Source organism: Galeopterus variegatus, unplaced genomic scaffold (genome assembly GCF_000696425.1).
Source record: "Galeopterus variegatus unplaced genomic scaffold, G_variegatus-3.0.2 Scaffold1597, whole genome shotgun sequence".
NCBI classification, from domain to species: Eukaryota; Metazoa; Chordata; class Mammalia; order Dermoptera; family Cynocephalidae; genus Galeopterus; species Galeopterus variegatus.
In genome coordinates, this window is record NW_007727708.1 from 307,081 (window position 1) to 328,286 (window position 21,206).

The following is a 21,206-nucleotide window of genomic DNA, read 5'->3' on the forward strand; positions in this document are numbered from 1 at the left end:
AAAAAAAAAAACCAAATGATTCTTTCTCTGTTGAATTGTCCTGGCACCTTTGTCAATAATCAATTAATCACAAATGTAGGGAGAGAGTTCCCAATAAGGTAGGTACCACCATCAGCTCCATTTTAAGATGAAGAAACTGAGACACACAGACATTAAGAAGCTTGCTCAAGGTTTCACAATTAAAAAGTGGTAGAACCAGGACTTTAACTCAGACAGGTCAAGAATTCAACACCCATACCCTTATCCACTGCATTCTAGTATCCTGCATCATTCCTCTTCTCTTTCTGTCCTATTTCTACTCTCTCATTATTTAATTGCTATTTCTCACCTCTTTCTTTACCTCCAAACCTGGCCATGAGGCGCCAGGTGGTTCTATTCACAAAATATCTCAATTTTGCTGTCATATTTAGAGAAGATCTGGCTGAAGGGGATGATGCTTTAGAATCAGACAGACTGGGAGGACAATGCTTGGCTCTTTTCCAGTTGTATGAATTGGGATGGGGTGTGAGGCAAATTGCTGGATCATCAGAAGTCTTCCAAGTACTTGGGAGATCAAGAGCCTCATTGAATTGAATTGAAATTGACTAACCCAGTAACTGCGGCTGAGTTGAGGCTGACTTAGCAGCATTGGATAATGGGGATGTTGAGTGGCTGTGGTATCCCTGCAGGACCCTTTTGGTTCCATAGGTCCGCCCCTCTGGCTTTTGGCTAGAGTGACACATTATCAGAGCCCAGCTTCTCATTTAGGGGCTAGTTCCTGTGACTGGAGAGGCTGAGCCCCCAGGAGGCGTGCCCACCTCCTCAAAGCCTGTGGTTAAACAAAGTCCTCCAGTATCTTATATCTGAACACAGAACATTGTTATTGGCACTCAGCAATAATAACTGCATGGACATAGGGAAGTTGGAAGCACCATGACCCAACCAAAGCTTCCCTAGCCCTACTTCACCACTTCAGAATTTGTACTATCCTCTGAATTCTCAAGTCTGTATTTGTATTATTCTGCAGTAATTGATTACAGTAGATGCTTTATGTACGATGTCTGGAATCTGACCTGTTTAGAGTAACGATATTTCTGAAATTGAGATATTTTTATTCCAAGAGCAATGAAAGGAAAAAAAGACTTGAACCAATCACAACAAATTATATTTGTAGTGTCTGCTCTCTCCCCATTAGAGGGTTTGAGGAGAGGGAATGTATAATGTTTATGTCCAGCACTGCAATTCAATTAAAGTTAAAGTTATCTGCCAAATAAGTAAATGATGAGGAGCCATCACAACTTATACTCTAGTAAGATGACCTTGGCACTGCTGCAATGGTTTAATATAAACCCCACTATCTGATGAACAAATCACAAAAACTTGGCTGGAGTTACATCAATGACTGATCTTTTGAAGCCAGGTAGATTATTCTACTACCGTGACCTACACATATCAGAAAATCCTTCTTCAATTACAATAATGGCATGATTCAAAAATATAAATAAATGATTACTATAATAATCATCTTAGATTAACTCCAGTGTCTAGATTTTTCAGTATTAAGACACCTGTCATAGGTGATTACATGGTTGCCTCCCCCCAGACCACAGATTTGAAAAATAGGAGTGCTAATGAATTAATCTTATTTTATTTTCCCATTGCCCCACACCCTATTATTTATCAAGAATCATATTAGTTAGCTATTAAGTGCTCACAGTTTCTTCTTCATTACAACCTGTGTGAACATTTAAAAGCTTTACATTCATTATTTTATTCTTACAATAATACCAATCCTTTAAATTAGGTATATTTACCCTGATTTTACTGATGAGGGATTTAAGGGAAGTTGACTAATCTATCCAAGAGTTACTTAAGACCCACAAGACTGAAGCCCTATAAGGACAGGTACCAGGTCTGCTTTGGGCACCACTGAAGCTCGGGGGCCCATGCAATGCCTGGCACATTTGTGTTGAATGAAGAGCTGGTCTCTCCTCACTGGATGCTGGAGAGGTGATGCAGGTTAGCCCTTTGGCACCCAGGTTCCAACATCTTATTATCTGGGTTCAAATGCTGGCTCTACTATTTACCTCTGTGACCTTGGACAAATTTTTCAACCCCTTTGCACCTTGGTTTCTCCATTTGTAAAATGGGGATGATAATAGTATATACTTCATAGGGTTGTTGTGAGGATTTGAGATAATGCACACGAAGTGCTCGGCACACCAGCTGCCACACAGCATTCATCAGGTGTTAGCCACTCTCATCACTATAGCACAGATGTCCCTCCTACATGTCTTTGCCCCACCTTCAACTCTCTGCTTAGCCTATGCCACAATATTTTGCCTACAACCTGCAGAGCAGAGCTAAGCATTTCTTACTTATGCTTGTACTTGACTTTTTTTTTCCCATCTAGTGGTTCAGCCACATCTTAATGTTGGCCTCTGTTTTTTGTTTTTTTTAACGTTTCTTATCTTGACTCTCCATCTGCCTGTTCCAGAACACAGCCTCCCCTGTACTTCTTTCCCACTGGTGCAGATTGCCTGAGCCACCTCCATGGGCTGCTATTAGCAAAACTCTGCTTCACCTCGCTGGGGTCTACTCAGTTCTTCACAGAAATGGAGAGCCTTACATAACCCACGGTATTCATTTGTATTCTGTGTCTGAATTTATATCTTCATATGGATTTGCCAAATGCTCATAGAATTTACAGTGAGGTCCTAGCAACTGATCTCCCCATCCTGTCCCCATTTAGCTCCTCCCTGCCACCTTATTCCCACCCATCACCTCTCGGACTGACAGAAGACTGAAGATTGACAGACCACACTTTCTCCCTCTAAATCTGCTGACTTTCTGAATTATATTGTCCCTAGAGCAGGGGTCATAAATTCAAATGCATACAGGGGCAGGCAGTTGACAGTACTGGGGAGCATGTACAGGGTAAAGGGTTGGGGGTATATGTATAGCATGAGTGCAGGGGCTATGACACATGGAAAAGGGGCTAGGGATTTGCAGCTGAGCTAGAGGGTTGCCATGAGGCTCAATTGCTTGGACTCCACAGCTGGACCAGTGCTGCCAGGTCTTTAGTTTTCAGGAGAAACTAGAAAACTAAATTTTGTGAAAAATCTGCAATATGGTAGAAAGGAATCCAACATATGTTAATCCCTTCTGTGTGTCAGGCACTGTATTTAGTGCTGTATAAATGATCTCTTATTAAATCCTCAAAATAACAGGAAGAAATGAAAATAGACTCAGAGAGGTTGTCTGGCTTGTCCAAAGTCACACAGCTAGAAGGATGAAAGCAGGGATTTGGGCCTAGATGCTGCCTCTATTTGCATTTATTTTTTTTTATTTTTTATTTTTTTTTCCTTTTTGTCTTTTTTCGTGACCAGCAATGGATCGCAACCCTCAGTGTCGCGCCCGTACCGGACCGGGACCGGCAACGGGATCACAACCCTCGGTGCTGCGCCCGCACCTTGCTCAGCCAGTGAGCGGGAACCGGTCTGCATGTGGGATCCGAACCCTCGGCGGGAGCACCGCCACACTCCCAAACGGCGCACTGTAGCAGTGCGCCACCGGGCCGGCCCCTCTATTTGCATTTAAAAGTCCCTTTTTTTCATCTCCTGCTGGGCCACAAATTATATTAAAGTGGAAATGAAGATCATTTCACAACACGTACATAAGCCATAGGTTTTTGTCAGGCTGTGACATAGGTTCCTACAGGCATTTAGGAACAAGTTATTTCTTAGAGAAGCTGCAATCAGATTATGTCTGGTAATGGTTAAGAATTGACTTTAATATTATTCTGTTTCTCAGACTGTTACACTTGTAGTATTATCCTAATGGCTATGCTTGAGGGCTTGTCTTTGTCCTCATTTAAAATGCAAGTACCTCTGGGAGCCACAACACATTAGGCTTTATCAGTCATGACTATAACAGTCTGAATGAGTTTACCTATTCATTCTCAAATGGGAGCAATTCCATAGAAATTAGACTCATTAAAGCTAGGTGCTGACAGAGGGGAAATTGATGAGATAAGAGTTGGATCCTAGACAATCTAGGAAGGTGGGTCTCTGGATACCTTGGGGCTGGGAAAGGGGGTGAGAAGCAAGAGCTGTCAGAAGTGAGGGGTCAGCTCCTCTACAGGCCGTGCAGGTCTCCATTATATGTCTTGCTTCACCCTTCTGCATCTGAGAAGAGAAAAGTGGAGAAGCAGAGAGAAAAGAAGGTGGAGGAAAGAAAGCAGGTAGGAGCAGGGCAGAGAAGCCAAGAATCAAGATAGGGAAAGAGTGTCTTATGGAGGAAAGAAGAGTCACAGGAAACCAAGAGGAAGAGAAAGAGGGGATAAGGTGAGGGCACAGACCCAGTACTGACATCACACCATACATCTCGAGTAAATTACAATGCTTAAAATAAAGGCATAGATGCCATTTTTAGAGAAAATAAAATCCTTTCAGTGTAAGGGAGAGTCAGGGCAGTCAAGGAGCAGGGCATGGAAGAAGGAAGACTGGCCCTATATAGGCCGGAACATCCCAGTCCTTTACCCCTTCCCCTTTCTGTATCCTGGGATGCCTTCAGGACAGATTTGCCTTACCTCATCCTCAGCGAGGTCTTTGGGTTTGGATGGGACTTGCGGCTTCTGCAGAGAGGCGGGGGCCGGTAGAGTGGCGGCCAGCTTGGCTTTCACCGCAGGCCAGCTGGGCTTACAGGGAAGTGTCTTGCTGAAGGGTGGGGACGGCCTCTGGCTTGAGCGGTTGTCTTGAAAGGAACAAACAAAAAAACCCTGTAACCCAAAAGAGGTTCTGGATCATTCCCTGGATAGAGCCATTGAGATCTAGAAAGTGTAAAACCACTGCCATCTATGTAGCCACAAATGTTGGGAGAATTCCTTAAAAGAACAAAGTGAAATGTTAGCAAAAAATTTCAATTGTCCATTGAGTTACATGATCAAAATCAGGAGAATGTCCCCATCAAAAACATCCTCCCAGGGGAGAGATGGAAATCCACAGGCTCAGGACGGCTGACGGCCCAACCCTTTGCCAAACTAAAAAGAAAAGCAACGCGGGGTGTAAGGGGGGTGCTCCCAGATGGCAGTGAAAATGGGCCTAGAGACTTTGACGTGCAGGAACGCTTAGTCCTGATGCATCAACTAGCATCCCGGTGACAGTCAGGGACAAGCTTGCTCTCCTCACCTCTGGGGAACTTCGTCATCCGCTGAGACCAAAACACATACTTTCTGACAGACATTAAGGAGAACAGAGCCCTCGCCAGACCTCACTAGCATCCCGGTGACAGTCTGGGACAAGCTTGCTCTCCTCACCTCTGGGGAACTTCGTCATCTGCTGAGACCAAAACACATACTTTCTGACAGACATTAAGGAGAACAGAGCCCTCGCCAGACCTGAGCTGCGTCCATTTAACCTGTTGGCTAATTCTGGGTTCAGAGCTCCTGCGCGGCACCCCCGCCCCAGGTAAGACCACAGTGTAGACCGGGCCTCGGGGCGGGGCTGTCTGGTGGGAGGAGCCGGGAGGAGGGGCATAGCCGACCCTGGGGGCCTGGAATGTCATCCTCGTCCTGCAGACTTCTCAAGATTCCAGCACCTTGCGAACAGATGAGTCCCTAAGAGAAGTCGGTACTAATCTCAGGGTTGGCTTCCCATGGGACTCAGGGGTGCGGGGATGGGAGGGGAGCACAGCCATCAGAGTGTGCTCGTTTTATTAATTTCTGCCTGTTTTCAATGTTTCCGATTTAGGAAAGATACCTCTTCCCCTGGAGTGGGAACGCTTTGCAGCTCGGGCTCCATTACCTGTGTGTGCCCAGATGAGCGGTGGGAGGTGAGAGCGGGCAGGGGGCAGAGGGCGCTCGGCAGCGGCCGGGTTTGCCCCGCACCCTGCGGTCTCGGTCCGCCCCCCACGTCCCCGTGAACCCGGAAGGCAGAGCCCCCGGGGGCGGGGCGTCCTCACCTGCGTACTCGCCCCTGGCCAAGGGCAGGGCCGGGTGCACCGTCCTCGTCTCCTGCTCGGCCGGAGGCGGCTCGTAGCTGTCGTCCCCGTTCTCCTCGGCGGGCATCACATACATCTCCGAGTCCGAGTGCTCGTCTGGGTTTTCATAGTCGCTGTCCTGCAAAGGCAGACACCGCGATCAGCGACCCTGTCTGTGCTGCCCCAGGAGGTCGGAGCTGATCCCCCAGCGGAGTGGCGGGAAGCCCGGGCTCGGAGAGGCTGACTCCCAAGGGCAGGAGCTCGTAAGAGGAAAAGCTGGGGTGCCAGGGCCGGCCTTTCTGCCTCCAGAGTTCACCCCCTCCACGCGGCGCTGTCCTGCAGGAACCTGTGAACTATTCAACCCGAAGGCTGGCGAAAACTCTGGATGTGGACAAAGAACAATTGAAGGTAAAACATTTTTAAAAGACAGGAAAAGGATCCAATCAAATGGAATAACCGATAGGATTTATTTACCACGAATGCTGATGGTCAAGGGAAAACTAGGTTTAATAAAGAGAGGGAGAGGGATGCACAGGGATACCTAGATACCTTTGAGGGGTTTTTTTTGTTTGTTTTTTTTTTTAAGCAGAGCTGGTAGGCCTCGGGGGGCTAGGCTTCAAAAGGACTCAGAGTTCATTCTTTCTTTTTGTTTTTTTAAATTTGAATTTTATTTAAGCTCATATTGAAAGTACACCGACGTGGTCTAAAGCTCAAGAAGTTTAGGAGGAAGGAAGGGGAAGGAAGTCTCCTTCTCAGCCTCTCTGCTCCCCTACCAAAGGCAGACAGTCACTAGCTGCTTGTACATGCTTTCCAGGGACAGCTGTGCACATAGTGTTCATGGGCACACGCATGTGGAGGAAGTATTTGACTCAGGGCAGGAGAGGTCTGCTGCCCCCACACGCTGCCTGCCACAAGGCAGGATCGATCCATGCACGAATTTCCTTCCAATGAATGGATGAGGCCGCTGCTTTTTGGCTTGTCGCTTTTCACTTGCAGTTTTATACAGGCAGGGCTGGCAGCTTTAGTAACAAGCCTGGATTTCATTCTGTGTGCAGTGTGGATCCACTGGAGTAAACACAATCGTGAGTGATGTTTACTCCAACTTTATGATAGCTGGTATCTTAATTTGGGTAGTTTGACTTTAGGGCAAGTCATTCCCTCCTCTCCACGCGGATTGCCTTTTGCGTTTCCTAAGTCTGCACTGTGTGCTCTTTTCATCCCACCAGCGAGCTCAGTTTTCTTCTCTTCCTCTGGATGTGGACCAAACGGCTTCTTTGGCTTCCGATGTGGCCCTATGCGTGCGGCCAGCAGGGGGCGCCGCTGCAGAGCTTCTAGAGGATCAGCGGCAGCTGGGCCCTGGGAGGAATTCCACGCCCAGGTGACTTCAGTCCTCGTTTTTCTTTTTTTCTGGAGTTGAAGGAGGAACTGCTGTCTCCTAAGACTGTATAAACTCCAGGTAGTGTACACAGGCTGGAGCTGGGCTCAGGCTCAATTCTTGGCACTGGACTGGGGGTCTGGGTTCTGCTGGCCACTGAGTAACAGAGTGGTGGTGGGTCAGTCATTTTCGTTCTCTTGGCCTCAGTTTCCTTATCTGTGAAATGGATCTGTGGTTGTAAGGAGGCCTTCTTGGATCTCTTCCAGATCTAAAACTCACAGATTGGAGCAGGCTGACATTCTGGATGAATTTGATGTAAGTGAGGAATAATTATTGTGAAGGGTTGTCCTTACCAGTGTCAGCCCAAGAGAGAAGTGACTGCAGGGGCCCTGCAAATTGCAGAGCCACGTTAAAGAGGTTGACAGTTAATTCTGATACATCAGCCCCTAATGTCATCATGCCAGGTCTCTCTCTTTCTCATCCTCCTGGATCCCAGAGCTTACTAATGTTCTCTTGGTCACAGCAAGCACCTTGGTGGTTAAGAGCCAGGTTCTGAGATCTGAGTGCCTGGGTTTGAATTTTGGAACTGCAAGTTACTTAAATGTTCCATGCCTTGGTCCTGAAGTACCCATGATGTGCCAGGCATGAACTCTTTAGTTGGTAGTTTGTTTAGAGCTTCTGGACAGGGGTCAGGCAGTGATAGGACACTGGGGAGTTTAGGGCAGAGGCATTTGCCAACTGATATAGAAATACTTAAACATTTTAACACCTGTTTTGGCTGTGCTGGTTAGTACTGTGAATACCAGCACTGAAAATGGGGATAAGAATATCTAATTTATAGGGCTGGGGTAAGGATTAAATGAGGTAATGTGTGTAAAGCACTTGGCCTGGCCACATAGTGACTGCTGGGTCAAGCCAGCCATTATGAGATTGCTGCTTCCTTGTCTGTAGGTGGCCCAACCCTGCCCTCTCTCCTCTGTGATGTACAGCTGATCACCAGCATGTAATTCAGAAACAAGCTCTTAAAAAGGCCTTCCACAGGGCATGGTAACTTCCTGGTCCCGGGAGCAAATACTTACGAAGTCGTCTGACCACTGCTCCTCTTCATCAGCAGGGCTCTCTGAAATGGCAGGTGGAAAACAATGTACAAGCATGAATCTCAGCTGGCCAGCTCCAGCCTGCCCACAGACACCCCACACCTGCCTTCCCTTCCTTTGGGCATCCTGGTGCCATTTACTTGACCTTGAATGGTTACGACAATCATATGTTCATTTACTTTTGATTCCTTTTTTATTTTTATTTTTTTTTCCTTTTTGTCTTTTTTCGTGTCCGGCAACGGATCGCAACCCTCAGTGTCGCGCCCGTCCCGGACCGGGACCGGCAACGGGATCGCAACCCTCAGTGTTGCTCCCACACCTCGCTCAGCCAGTGAGCGGGAACCGGTCTGTATGTGGGATCCGAACCCTCGGCGGGAGCGCCACTGCGCTCCCAAGCAGCACACTGCAGCAGTGCGCCACCGGGCTGGCCCCGATTCCTTTTTTAAAAAAAATTAATTCTCACAACATACAGAAAAGTTCCACTGGGCAGAGCAATCTGATCCATGTTTTTCGTTGTCAAGGAACATTTCTGAGACCTTATGGTAACCCAATAGGGGACCTGCAATTCATACCATGTGGCTTCTAAGGATTTCTTTGAACCAATATGTAGATGGTGTAGTAGCACTGGACAGGGAGTCAGATAGACCTAAAGTCTCACCTAGCCTCTGTTCCTAATTAGTTGTAGAGCACGGGCAGGACACCTAACATCTCTGTTCCTCAGTTTCCAGATATATAAAGTGAGGGGATAACGTCTGTGATTCTCTTTGGCTCTACCTTTGACTTTTTTTTTTTTTTTTTTTTTTACTAAAATCAAACAAACAAAAACCCCCCCATTTTATCCAGTGCTTTACTACATGCCTGGCAATATTATTAGAGCTTTGCACTCATTTAGCCATCTCAAAAGCCTTGTGAGGACACTGAGGCCTAGGGCAGATGAGTCATGTGCCCAAGGTCAGATAGTAAATGGCAGAGCCGGGAGTTGAAGCCTGCAGGTTGGCTTCAAAGCTTATGCTCTGAATTCCAACTCCAAGCTGCCTCATTGTCTTTGAGCTCCAGGGGGCAGGCACTGTCCTAGGCTCTGCAGGGAATATAAAAATGGATATGACAGGCCATGGTCCTTTAGTAGCTTATGAACTTAAAGAATAAAATAGGTCTGAATTACGATAGCCAAAGAGAATATTGACCTTTTCTCTTTCACAACACATTTAGAATATGAGAAGCTTGGCATCTATCCCATCATATAAACTGACCTTAGATGTTAAATGGGATTCACTCTGCTGTGTAGGAAATCAACCAGACACAGGCTAGATGGCAGAGTGGCTCCTCTGAATCACCATAGAGGGTCCCAGCTCACCTCCCAGCCCACTAAGCAGCCCAGTGGATGGTCCCCCAATTCCTCAGAACCTCAACAGAATTTTTTTTTCTTTTTTTTTTTTTTTTTACCATTTCTACCCCTGACCACTGACTCCAGCTCCAGGTGGGTTCCACAGCGACACCAGCAAAGGAATCATGGAGGTGGAATGGGGTTGGGAAGGAGGTCTTTGGATCACAGTGGCCACATTTTAGGCAATGACAGTGGTAGCGCCCTCTCTTGGGAAAAACATGATAGGTGCTAAGAAGGAGTCTCACTCTACAAGCCAAATACGGGTCAAACTTTGACGCCAACAGACAATAATTCTTAATAAATTATTCTTTGGGTTGACTTGTACTGAATTATAATGTGTTGGGGTTTGCCAAGAAAACTAGAAGAGAGGGTAGATAAATCCTCTTCCCACTATGATTATCTGGCACAATGGGGAAATATTTCTAATACCTTAAGTTTGGTGACAATTGAAAGTCAACACTTAAGGTGGCAAGATGTTTTTGTTCCAACCACTGAAATAGAAACCTTTATGCAATGTCTTTATGAAACACACTTCCTGCCTTGGTAAACTGTATTTGCTGAGCCTTTCTCGGGGCCTACTTTATGATCAGTTACTAGTGACAGTAGTTGCAGCAGTCATCTAACTAGTTTTTCTGTCTCCGTTATCTTTCTTCTCCAGCTCACTTGTCCTACTATGTCTAATTATCTTCTTCAAATAAAGGCTGGACATGCTGCTCCTTTACTGAAGAATCACCAGTGACTCCATATGGAATAAAGTTGAGGTTCTCTGTCAACATGTTCAGATGTCCACCTCTGTCCCCCATCGGCTCCTCCGCTGCAGTCTCTCCTGCCCGCTTATAGTAAGACTCAGCAGGCTCTTCCTCCCTCTGTGCCCTGCTGGTAGTTCTCTGCTCTGCTCATACTGTTGCCCCTGCTCATCACCCTTCGTCCATAGAAATCCCTGTGTCCCACCTCTGTAAAGCCTTCCCCAGTTCCTCTTGTCTTAATCAATCACCCTCCTCTGGGTCCTCTTAGATGCTGCCAGCACCTTGACGCCACATGTATTTCATTCTGTCAACTATGATTAAGTTGCTCGTGTCTGTCTGCACTGAAAAGCGAGGCCTGTATCATTTATATTTGCATCTGGATTGCATTTTGCATTTGTCATCCATGCATTAGTAAAAGTATGAACTAATAAGTGAGTTGAGCAAATGAAAATCAGGATAATAATAATGGATTTCACTTACTGAACACTTCCTATGTGCTGGGTGCTAAGAGTTATAAAAGTATATCCTTACCACAGCACTGTGAGGTAGGTGCTATTATCATGTCTATTGTACAGTCGAGAAAACTGGGCCTAAGAGAGGTTGCAAAACCTGCCTGAGGCCACACGGCTAGTGAGTACAGAGGCTGGACTGGAGGCCAGGCTGTCTGTGTTGGCTGCTGCATCCGAAATCTCATGTGCCCTGCCTGGCCCTCCACTGAGCAATCAGATAAACCCCGGAGGACCGAGAACCACCCAATCCAGGCATCTTGGCACATGGAGACAGAAAAGAGAAAAAGCATCATGTGGTAGAGGCTATTTGATTGTGCCTGATTCACCCCCAGCTAAATTCATCTTCTGGTCCCAAGGGCAAGTCACAGTGTCATACTCATAAAGTCACAACCTTGCAGGCAGTCACCCAGACTGAGAAGCATGACAGTCCAAAGTACTAGATCCAAAGTAGTGGCTGGTTTTCCTGTATCTCAGGGGGCCTCTTAAAATGTGCAAGTAGAGTTTTCAGAACTAGGCTCTCTGTGTTCAAACCCCGGCTCTGCTCTTTACTAGCTGCCTGGCTTTGGACCAACAATTTAATATCATTTAAAGCTTAATTTCCTCACCTATAAAACAAGGATAAGAATAATGCCTGCCTCATGTTTTTGTGAGAATAAAGTGATGTAATACACATGAATTTCTTAGCAAAGCCTGGCACACAGTAAATGCTTTATTAATGTTTTTGTTATCTTGGACACGGCGAATGACTCAATAAACCCTCAAAACACCACCAATACTAATTCACTTCAACGGCAATCACACAGTATGGCAGCCACCAAGAAGTGGATCCAAGAAAGTCTCTATTGTGGTGGGTAAAATCCTGGGGAGGGTAAGTTCAAGTTTAATATGGGCCAGGAGGTTTAGTTTGGTGTGTATGATTGTGAGGCCCCTAACAGGAAGCTGAGATACAGGTCAGGCTTCCTTGTCAGGCAAAGCCTTTCCTTTTGTGTCTAGGCCTTATGCTCTATTTACCATGTCATAATCCCGTGCCACACAGTAGAGGGACTCTCCCCTTGCCTGGCTCTGGCTTCAAGATCCATGCGGCCCTCCCCAACCTGTGGACACAGCACCCAGCACTAGGAGGCACATGAAAATAGCCATGATGGCCCCAGCTCAGTGCCTGCTCCAGGCCAGGACTCACAGGGGTTTGAGCTTGGGTTCTGGGGTCAGCCTGCCTAACTCAGAATCCTGATTTGGCCATTTGCAAGCACTATGATCTTAGCCAAATAGCTTAACCTCTGGGCCTCAGTTTCCTCATCACTAAAATGGACATTATTGATAGAGTCTCATAGAGTTTTAAGAGAGTGAAAATGAAATTAGCTATGAAGTGCTTAGGAGAGTATCTGACGTAGCATAGGAGCTCAAAGAATGTTAGCTGTCACAGTTAATTTGCATTCTCTGCAATTCTCAGAACAACCTAAGGGATAGGTATTTAGGTATTTCAAAAAGTTCATGGAAAATAGAATTAAAAGATAATACGGATCTTTTCATGAACTTTTAAAAGACCCTTCGTATTCTTATCTCCAGATCAGGAATCAGAGGCTCAGAGAAGTTACAAAACTGCTTTAAGTGCACACAGCGCTTGGGGGTCAAAGCCACGATTCCAACCCAGGCCTAAAGGACCTCAAAGTCCAAGGTCTCTTCATATAGCCATCCTATGTAATGGAAGTGACCTAGGGACCAGAAGAACTAGATGTAGGACAATTCAGGGCAGTATAACATTTCCTGATAAATGTCCCTGCACCTGGGATCATTGTCAGGTGCTGGGAAAGTTCAGAGAAGGGGGTTGCTCAGAGAGACCGGAAAGGTCGCATGATGCTGTTTGCCGGAGGTGGGACAGATGGGGCCTGCAGGAGGAGCAGGATTCTGGCAAGATAATGAAGACATTGTCAGGTGCTGGGAAAGTTCAGAGAAGGGGGTTGCTCAGAGAGAGCGGAAAGGTCGCATGATGCTGTGTGCCGGAGGTGGGACAGATGGGGCCTGCAGGAGGAGCAGGATTCTGGCAAGATAATGAAGACAGAGAGCATCCTCCATCAGCTGAGACAGGGGCTTGTGTGTTGGCCCCAGGAGCAGGGCTTAGCCGAGGGACTGGAGGGTGGCCACAAGGAGGCAGATGTGCACAGAATGAACAAGCTGTGCTGGAGAGGGACAGGAGGTACCACTGATGGTCAAGCAAAGCTAGATGCTCTGCCAGCCTGGGGGCTCCCACCACAGTGGACACTGCAGGCTCCAGTGACAAGTAGAGATAGGGGAGCTGATGAGGATGGTGTTTGAGGGACTTAGGCATGCAGAGATGTAGGCTGAACCAAATGGGGAGGGGTTTGAGAAGGGGAAGGGGTGGCTGGAAGGACAGCAATGGGCTCTGTGGTGACGGCTCGGGCAAAGGGGTGAAGGTGCAGGTGTAAATCCATCCCCTTGGGTCTGGGTCACCTGCAGTGCCAGTGGCCCTGGGGCAGATGTGGGTGGCGTCTCAGCGTGTGTAACACACAGCCTCAGTCGTGGCCCTGATTCTGCTGTGGGTCACCAGGCCCTGCCCATTTCTCCCCTCACAGAGCTGGTAGTGGCACGCAGGGAGCCAGTGGGATGACCACAGGGGGACAAGAAAAGAGGAAAGGGGACAAGGAAAGAGGGAAGGTGGGCTGCTGCAGTGGTGGGGACAGATACAGGGAGGAGAGAAAGCAGAAGTACAGAGGCTGCAGGGAGGGAGTGGGAGGCCAGTCGCACCAGGTACAGAGCAGGGAGGAGACAAGGACGTGATCTAGTGTGGGGAGCTGAGGACAAGGCCCAGATCCAAGCTCGCTGTAAGAGGTGTTTTGAGTCTAAATACTGAACACCTTAGAACCCTCTGTATGTTTATGTATCCCTTCAGAGGGTTATTAACAGACAGGTGGGTGTACAGTAATATGGGACATAGTCCTGGCTCGGCCATCACTTCAGTGTGTGACCTCGGGCAGTCACTTTGCCTCTCTGGTCTCTAGTTATCCCTTAAATGAGAAGCTTGGATTGGGCGAGTCTTTCCAAGCTTTAAAATACTTTCAAGTCCAAGTGTCATTCCCCTTAGTTCCATGTGGCAGGACTGATGTTGAGCACAGCTTTCCCCATGTCAGCTTTGCCGGCACCATCAGGGTAGAGTGTAATCAGGAGCTAGGAAATCAGGTGCATGCTGGCTCCATCGAGGACACCAGGGCAAGGGCAAAAGCAGTATTGTATCTCACTTCTCTAGTGGACAAAGGATTGTTACGCACACCCTGTGCCTCTGTGGTAGGCATTTAACTGAAGAATCCCTGTCCAAGTAACTTCCCCTGCCCTGGGGTCTTTTTTGTGTGAGTGAGTTGTCCCCACCCCTATAATTGCTCTGATCTCTCTGCATGACAACAGTGACCAGAGGATAGGAGTGGAAGATGGACCTCTGGGGGATGTCACAACTGCCCCTGGATATCAGAACCCAAAGGTACAAAAAGAAAAGACTTGTTCGATTCCAACCCCTCAGAGGTTTATGGAGTGACCAGTGGGGCTTCTGCAATAACCTCAGCAGATTCTGGGGCATCACGAGTGGTCTCCCCGTCTCCTCCATCTGGAGCCAGATCTTAAACTACAAAGATGCAGGAGGCTGTTCAACTGTGAAAGGTCAGGAACTGGGAAACAGATTCTGGTGTTAATTTTAGGGGTTCTGGTACCTTCAGAATGGTAAGAAAAGGTCTCAGAAGTGTGTAAACATCTCGGCTTGGAGAAGTGTGTAAATATCTCAGCTTGGAGAAGTGTGTAAACATCTCAGCTTGGGTCCAGAGGAGGACCGGTGGAATGGGAGCCTGGGGTGGGTTTTCCTCTTAGTGGGCAGGTTGATTAATGTCCTTGAGATGCACTTTCCTCATCTACACACCAAGGCAGTAATTTCTATATAATGGTGCTAATGGGAAGATTAAATGAGATATATGTGTAAGGAGTTTAGCAGGTGGAATGGGAGCCTGGGGTGGGTTTTCCTCTTAGTGGGCAGGTTGATTAATGTCCTTGAGATGCACTTTCCTCATCTACACACCAAGGCAGCAATTTCTATATAATGGTGCTAATGGGAAGATTAAATGAGATATATGTGTAAGGAGTTTAGCATAATGTCCAGCATAGAGTGAATACTCAAAAGGTTTTGGATAGCTTCCCTTCCCTCAGCAGTGCCAGCTGCTGGGGGTAATACACTCTGCTCAGTGGACCATGAGGTCCTTGTGGGCAATGTTGCCTCTTCAGAGATGAAGACAGAGTAGCTGGGCATGAACTGAAAGCACCAGGCTCCACCCTGGCCCCATCTGCATCCCTGGGGAGGTCCAGGCTTCCGTTCTTTGTGTAATTACAACCTCTGGGGTGCTGGCCCTTTTCATCCTCTGCTCTCTGAAGATCAGCATCACCCAGGTCAACACACTCCTGGCTTAGAGGGCTTGCAGGAGCCATTTGCTTCCAGGACTGGAAAGAGGACATAATTCCAGCATCTGGGGGAAATGGGTCAGGCTATTTCAGGAACCTCGGGTGGCCCAAGTCCCCACAGGCCTCCAGAGAGCACTTGACTGGCCTCCCAGGCTCAGGAGGTCTGGTGGGCTCAGGTCTCCACACACTGGGGTCTCTGTCCTTGAAGACTCAATGGTTTCGGGGGTGTGTGGGGGCTGACTTCTGAGGCCCTGGGCTTGCACAGGGACCTCAAGGCTCAGGGGAAGCATCTGGAAATGCTCCTGGGACACGAGTTGTTGGGGAGGGGAAGAAGAGCAGGGAGGATACTGACTGCAGGTAGTGATGGTGGTTTTGCCAAAAGGACCATTTCTGGGGATTGACTGTAAGAGCAGGGGAGACTGTGCCAGGTCCTATTGGTCTGGTGAAGCAACAGGGTGAGTTTCTGAGATACTGGAACTTTGGTGGATTTGGAGATCTACCTCTCTTTCAGTTCAAGAGAAGCAATGAGGACAGAGATGGTGGTTTATAGCAGGGTTTCTCAAACTTAATATACATGCAAATGCCCTGGAGCTCTTGTTGAATGCGGTGGGGCCAAGATTCTGCATTTCTAACAGGCTCCCAGGTGATGCTGATGGGGACCCCACTTTGAGCATCAAAGGCTTAGAAGACCCAGTTGGGCCATGTTTCTGTGTTCCAAGAGAGATTAAGTACAAGTGTACTGATGTCAAGACTATCTGAGGGCTTTCAGGGAAGAGAGCAGGTACCTGAGGTCAAGAAAGAAAACACTTCTGAGCACTAGGGAGATTGGAAGATGCAAATTCCTAAAACCAACGAATGTTAGGAGAGCCTTGCTTCATCACTGAGCCCAGGCCTCCAAGGAGTGGAGAGTATTAGCATTGGAGGGGACCTAACCTATCCTGCAGTTCAGTCTGCATGACATAGACAAAGAGAGCAGAATGAGCTGTCCACAGTTACACAGCTCGTCAGTGGTTAGACATTAAAGGACCTTGTATGTGGGCTCAGTGGTTTGCAATTCCTCTAGTTGGCGATGTAGAACCATGAAAACATTTAAACAAAGGAGTGGCACGAATAGGACTATATTTCAGAACAGTTCTCTGGTGGAGGTTGAGAGGACCACATGTGATTAGGAATTAAGAAGACTAGTTAGAGGCTTCTGTGCTAGGACAAGCAAGAGATGACGAGGGCTTGAGCAGGTGGACAGTTGAGCATGAGGGGACAGTCCACAGAGGTGTCCATCCTAAAATCAGATTTGTCAGTGCACTTAGGTTTCCGGAAATTGACCCTGAGCTCCTAGCATTTGTGTGCTGCGTCTCTAATGCTGTTGGCTCATCTACAAAGTGACAAATATTCCTGCACATTTGTCCCTGAGGACTTGAATTAAATGTCACCACCTCAGAGAGACTTTCCCTGACCACCTGTGTTGTCTCCACCTGTAGAGGGTTAGAAATCTTGATTCTCATTTGCTTTTAAAATAGGGTTTTTAGGTAAATGCATATATAGGGCAAAAGCCCTTGGGTAGGAGGCCATAGCCTACAGCCGGAGGGCAACAGCCCATCTAATCAACTCTAATCACTGCATAGGTATGGGATTGTATACTTTAATGATCTTAGAGCTAACAGGTCATTGTCATACCAATCCTGTTAAGAGATTTTAAGAATTGCTGAAGGGAAAGATGTGAAAAAAATGTTTTCTAGGGGCAAGCTGTCTGTTGGTGGAAACTTTAGAGATAATTATACTTAGATTTTATCATAAGAATGCAACTTTTGCTTATATCATTTAAGGAGAGGTTATACTTTAGATAATGAGGGCAGTTTGACCAATTTAGCTTTTCACTAATTGTACTTTGGAATGTCACATTGTTAATTTTACTGATGTTACTAGTTTCCATTGTTTAAGCTATACTTAGCCATAGATAACTTTTGTAACACTGCCCATGTCTTTGTGTCCTTTGTAATAATTGAATCAACTGATTTTTCTGTGAAAATTCCTTAACAATAAAAAACGGAAGCTAACTTTGAATCAGGGCTGTACTCAGTTTTCTCCTTCTAACAGAGGAGTTGCAGAGGTGCAGTCCCTTCAGGCTTCTCATTGCATTCATGATGCTTTGAGTAATCCTTTTTTCGTCTCTGTTACACAGTGAGAAGTGTAACACCCTCCCCACAGTGATTATCACTGTACATGGCCATTTTCCTTCATAGCAACTGCCATGCTGGGTAAATTTACCTTTCTGCAATAACTCCTCCCTAGTCATTAAGCACTTTAAAGTCAGGGACTATATTTTGTTCCCACTCCGTATCAAGCACAGTGAGAGTCACACAGGACACACCAGTGAAATACAGTCATTCTTCAGTATCTGAGGAGGCTTGGTTCCAGGACCCCCCCTGGATAGCAAAATCCACAGATGCTGAAGTCCCTGATATAAAATGACGTAGTATTTGCATATAACTTATGCACATCCTCCCTTATACTTTAAATCATCTCTAGGTTACTTATAATACCTAATGCAATGTAAATGCTACATAAGTGGTTGTTATACTGTATTGTTTAGGGGGTAATGACAAGGAAAAAAGTCTGTCAATGTTCAGTGCAGCTGCAACCGTCCGTTTTTTTCCCAGAATATTTTCTATCCACAGTTGGTTGAATCCACAGAGATGGAACCTGCTGATATAGAGAACCAGCTGTAGTTGTTGAATGAATCAAAGAATGTGTGGAAAAAAGCACTTGGAAAATTTTTTTTTTTTTTTGGTGGCTGGCTGGTACTGGAATCCGTACCCACAACCTTGGTGTTAAACATTGTGCTCTAACCAACTGAACTAGCCAGCCAGCCCCACCTGGATATGTTTATCCTAGAGAAGAAACCCAAATGACCTAGTTTCTTAATTCTATCCTTTGACATTGCACAGAACAACTCTATGTCTATTTTCTTTAATACTTAAAGACTTGTGCTATGTGGCCAACAGGATAGACGTAGAAACCACAAGGAAATGGACTGTATCTATATCCAGTCAGTGCTGTCACTGGACCAGGCAGGCTTGGGAAACCACCACAGGAGGTGTCCAAGCAGAAACTGGGCTTCCTTTGTGCGGGTACATGGTGGTGGGGCAGGGTTTAAGCCCTGGATTGGGATGTTAGACTACAAGACCACTGGGCTTCCTTTTAAACCTGAGACTCCACGAGTCTGTAATTTTCCCATCAAACCTATTTAGCTACATAACAGATTTAATCTTCTTTCTTTTCTTTCTTAGAACCTGGGAAGAAGAATGTGTTTGTTCTCATTTGTTAAATAAGCAGCTTTCCTGACTTATTGATTAGGTAAGTCTTTTTTAGTTCCAAACCAAACAGGAGTCCCCTGATCAACTATCTAAACTCGCTGACTGATTCACAGGCTGAGGTCAGTAAATACTCTGTAACTTAATGAGTTATGGAAAGTGGTCCAGTGGGTCTGGGAGCAGACTTGGGTATGTTGATTAACATTTCTTAGTGTGATAAGATTCTGTCGGTGCCCAAGAGGGACTCAATTATCTGATTTATGACTATCTTTATCAGTGGCAGAAAAAGGAAAATAAAATAGTAATCATCATTTAAGATTATGATTTGGTTTTAGCTGTCTCTCTATAGAGGAAGGATCATCAACAATGTCTGTGGCCCTGTGGTTTTCATTGAGGGCTGTGTAGATCAGCCCATGTTTGGGAAATCTTTATACTTAATACAGTAGAGAGAGATTTTTGACCTATCCTCACACAGTAGCTGCTCCAGAAAAGGCAAGTGTGCTGGATATTTTACTTTGTTAACCACTGCCATAAACACCACCCATCTCCCTCTCCCTGCCAAAGTTGGTCCTAGTTGGAGTGAGGTTGCAGGCTAAACTCAGAGAGGATTGAGTAACCATGTGCCATCAGTAATTTATTGCCCCCACCCCTTCAACAACCCTCAACTATCGATTTAAACAACTTTTTTTTTTTATTGAGGAAGGCTTCCCTTTTCCACTTCCTCCGCATCCTCCCACCTTAGATTAGGAAATGCTGCTATGCATGTCTGTAAAGCCTTGTGCTTCCCTTGCTGTACTGACTTGTAATTACTTTTTACATCATAAATCTTCCCTTCTAGCCTATACATTCTGTGAGTGTGGGGACTATATCTCACTTGTTTAGCGCTGTATTTCTACCTAAGACCTTGTATGTGCCTGGCTCATGGAAGCTCTTTAATAAATGTTGGATAAGTTGATGGATAGACAGATGGATGGATAGATGGGTGACTACTACACCCTCACTATAGTCATAAGCCTAATAGATTTGGTCATTCTTGAAATTAGGATAGGCACCTTTCATTTTCAAATGAATAGAACATATATCTCTTTCNCATTCTTGAAATTAGGATAGGCACCTTTCATTTTCAAATGAATAGAACATATATCTCTTTCTATGAACATGAAGGTGAATGAAAATATGAACATTAAATTAGTCGAGTAAGTTAAAGTATCTGAGAAATACTCTTACCTAAAGCATAGTCCCTTCGAGGAACGCTTGGAGGTGCTCTGACTTTTAGCCTATAAATAATAACCATTAGACAAATGGTCAGTGGGTAGAACAACTGTTGTAAAGGCCCGTAATATAAGCTGATATAGAGATAACACACAGACAACTAATAGAATAATGGCTCCTTTTGGACCCATCACATGGCGAGATTTACTGTGTTATAAATGTAGTGAAGACATCAGTCAGAGGTTCCCAACCTCTCCCCATCTCCCCAGTGCATGATGCAGCTATGACTTGGCAAAGACAAGTCAGGTGTTGAAGGGCTCCAAGAGGTCAGCATACTGGTGAGCACAGCGTTCAGAGGTTCAAGGAAGATAAGTGCTGATTGACTGATAGGAAGGTGAGAGAAGATGAACTACACTTTAATGATTTACAAATGCTTTAAGTAACAGGAAAAAGATCAGCACTTTGGTCGCAGGTTGGGCAGAAATGACTTTTGTACCATTTTACAAAATGTCAAATAAGTGAGCAGTGAGTGTCTCAAGACTGAGGAATGTGACATTGAGTTTATTTAGAAGTCAAATTGTTTCAGGTGCTCTCAAAAAGACTTTAATATCTTTATGCACATATAAAATGTGCTGAATATTTACAGTCTTTCTCCAATCATTAAAATAGGAAAATCAAAATTACATTTTAAAAACGTATCCCAAATTTTATGCTTTTTCTGACAACACCTCCCCTTCCATTATTTGAAATGTGTAAGATTTACAGTAAATTGTTTTTTTAATAATAATGATCCAATTTTATTTCAGAATGATTTACATAATGAAATTTAAAATATGTTAAACAAAACATATCCATTAGCCTTTATTTACTAAGATATCATTGTAAAGATTTATTTATTAAGATTTATTTATTTATTTAGTAAGATATCATAGAAGCCATGTATGGGGTAACCATTATAACCATTATACTTATTTCATTTCTTAAAAAAAAAAAAAGGCAGCACAGAAATTTGTCTGATTAAAACACCCGTGCAAGAACTTAACAACCATAATCGTAATTCCGTAAAAATAATAATATTTATACTTGCATAGAAATTCTGTGTTTTTTTTCCTATAAGCTGTTCTATCTATTGTTTCATTCAGTTCTCATCACAAGCCAGCAG

At 45.5% G+C, this 21,206-nt stretch overlaps 1 protein-coding gene across 1 annotated transcript in view; it reads right to left on the reverse strand.

The window, feature by feature from the left end:
* The window catches only part of BLNK (B-cell linker), a 78,394-nt gene that overhangs the window by 33,805 nt on the left and 23,383 nt on the right, over positions 1 to 21,206 (reverse strand). Inside the window, exons 3-6 of the mRNA XM_008577886.1 lie at positions 20,060 to 20,109; positions 8,413 to 8,453; positions 5,941 to 6,097; positions 4,571 to 4,734 (exon numbers count right to left, since the gene is read on the reverse strand). Of these exons, the coding sequence (XP_008576108.1) occupies positions 4,571 to 4,734; positions 5,941 to 6,097; positions 8,413 to 8,453; positions 20,060 to 20,109 (412 nt within the window). The remainder of the gene's footprint in view (positions 1 to 4,570; positions 4,735 to 5,940; positions 6,098 to 8,412; positions 8,454 to 20,059; positions 20,110 to 21,206) is intronic.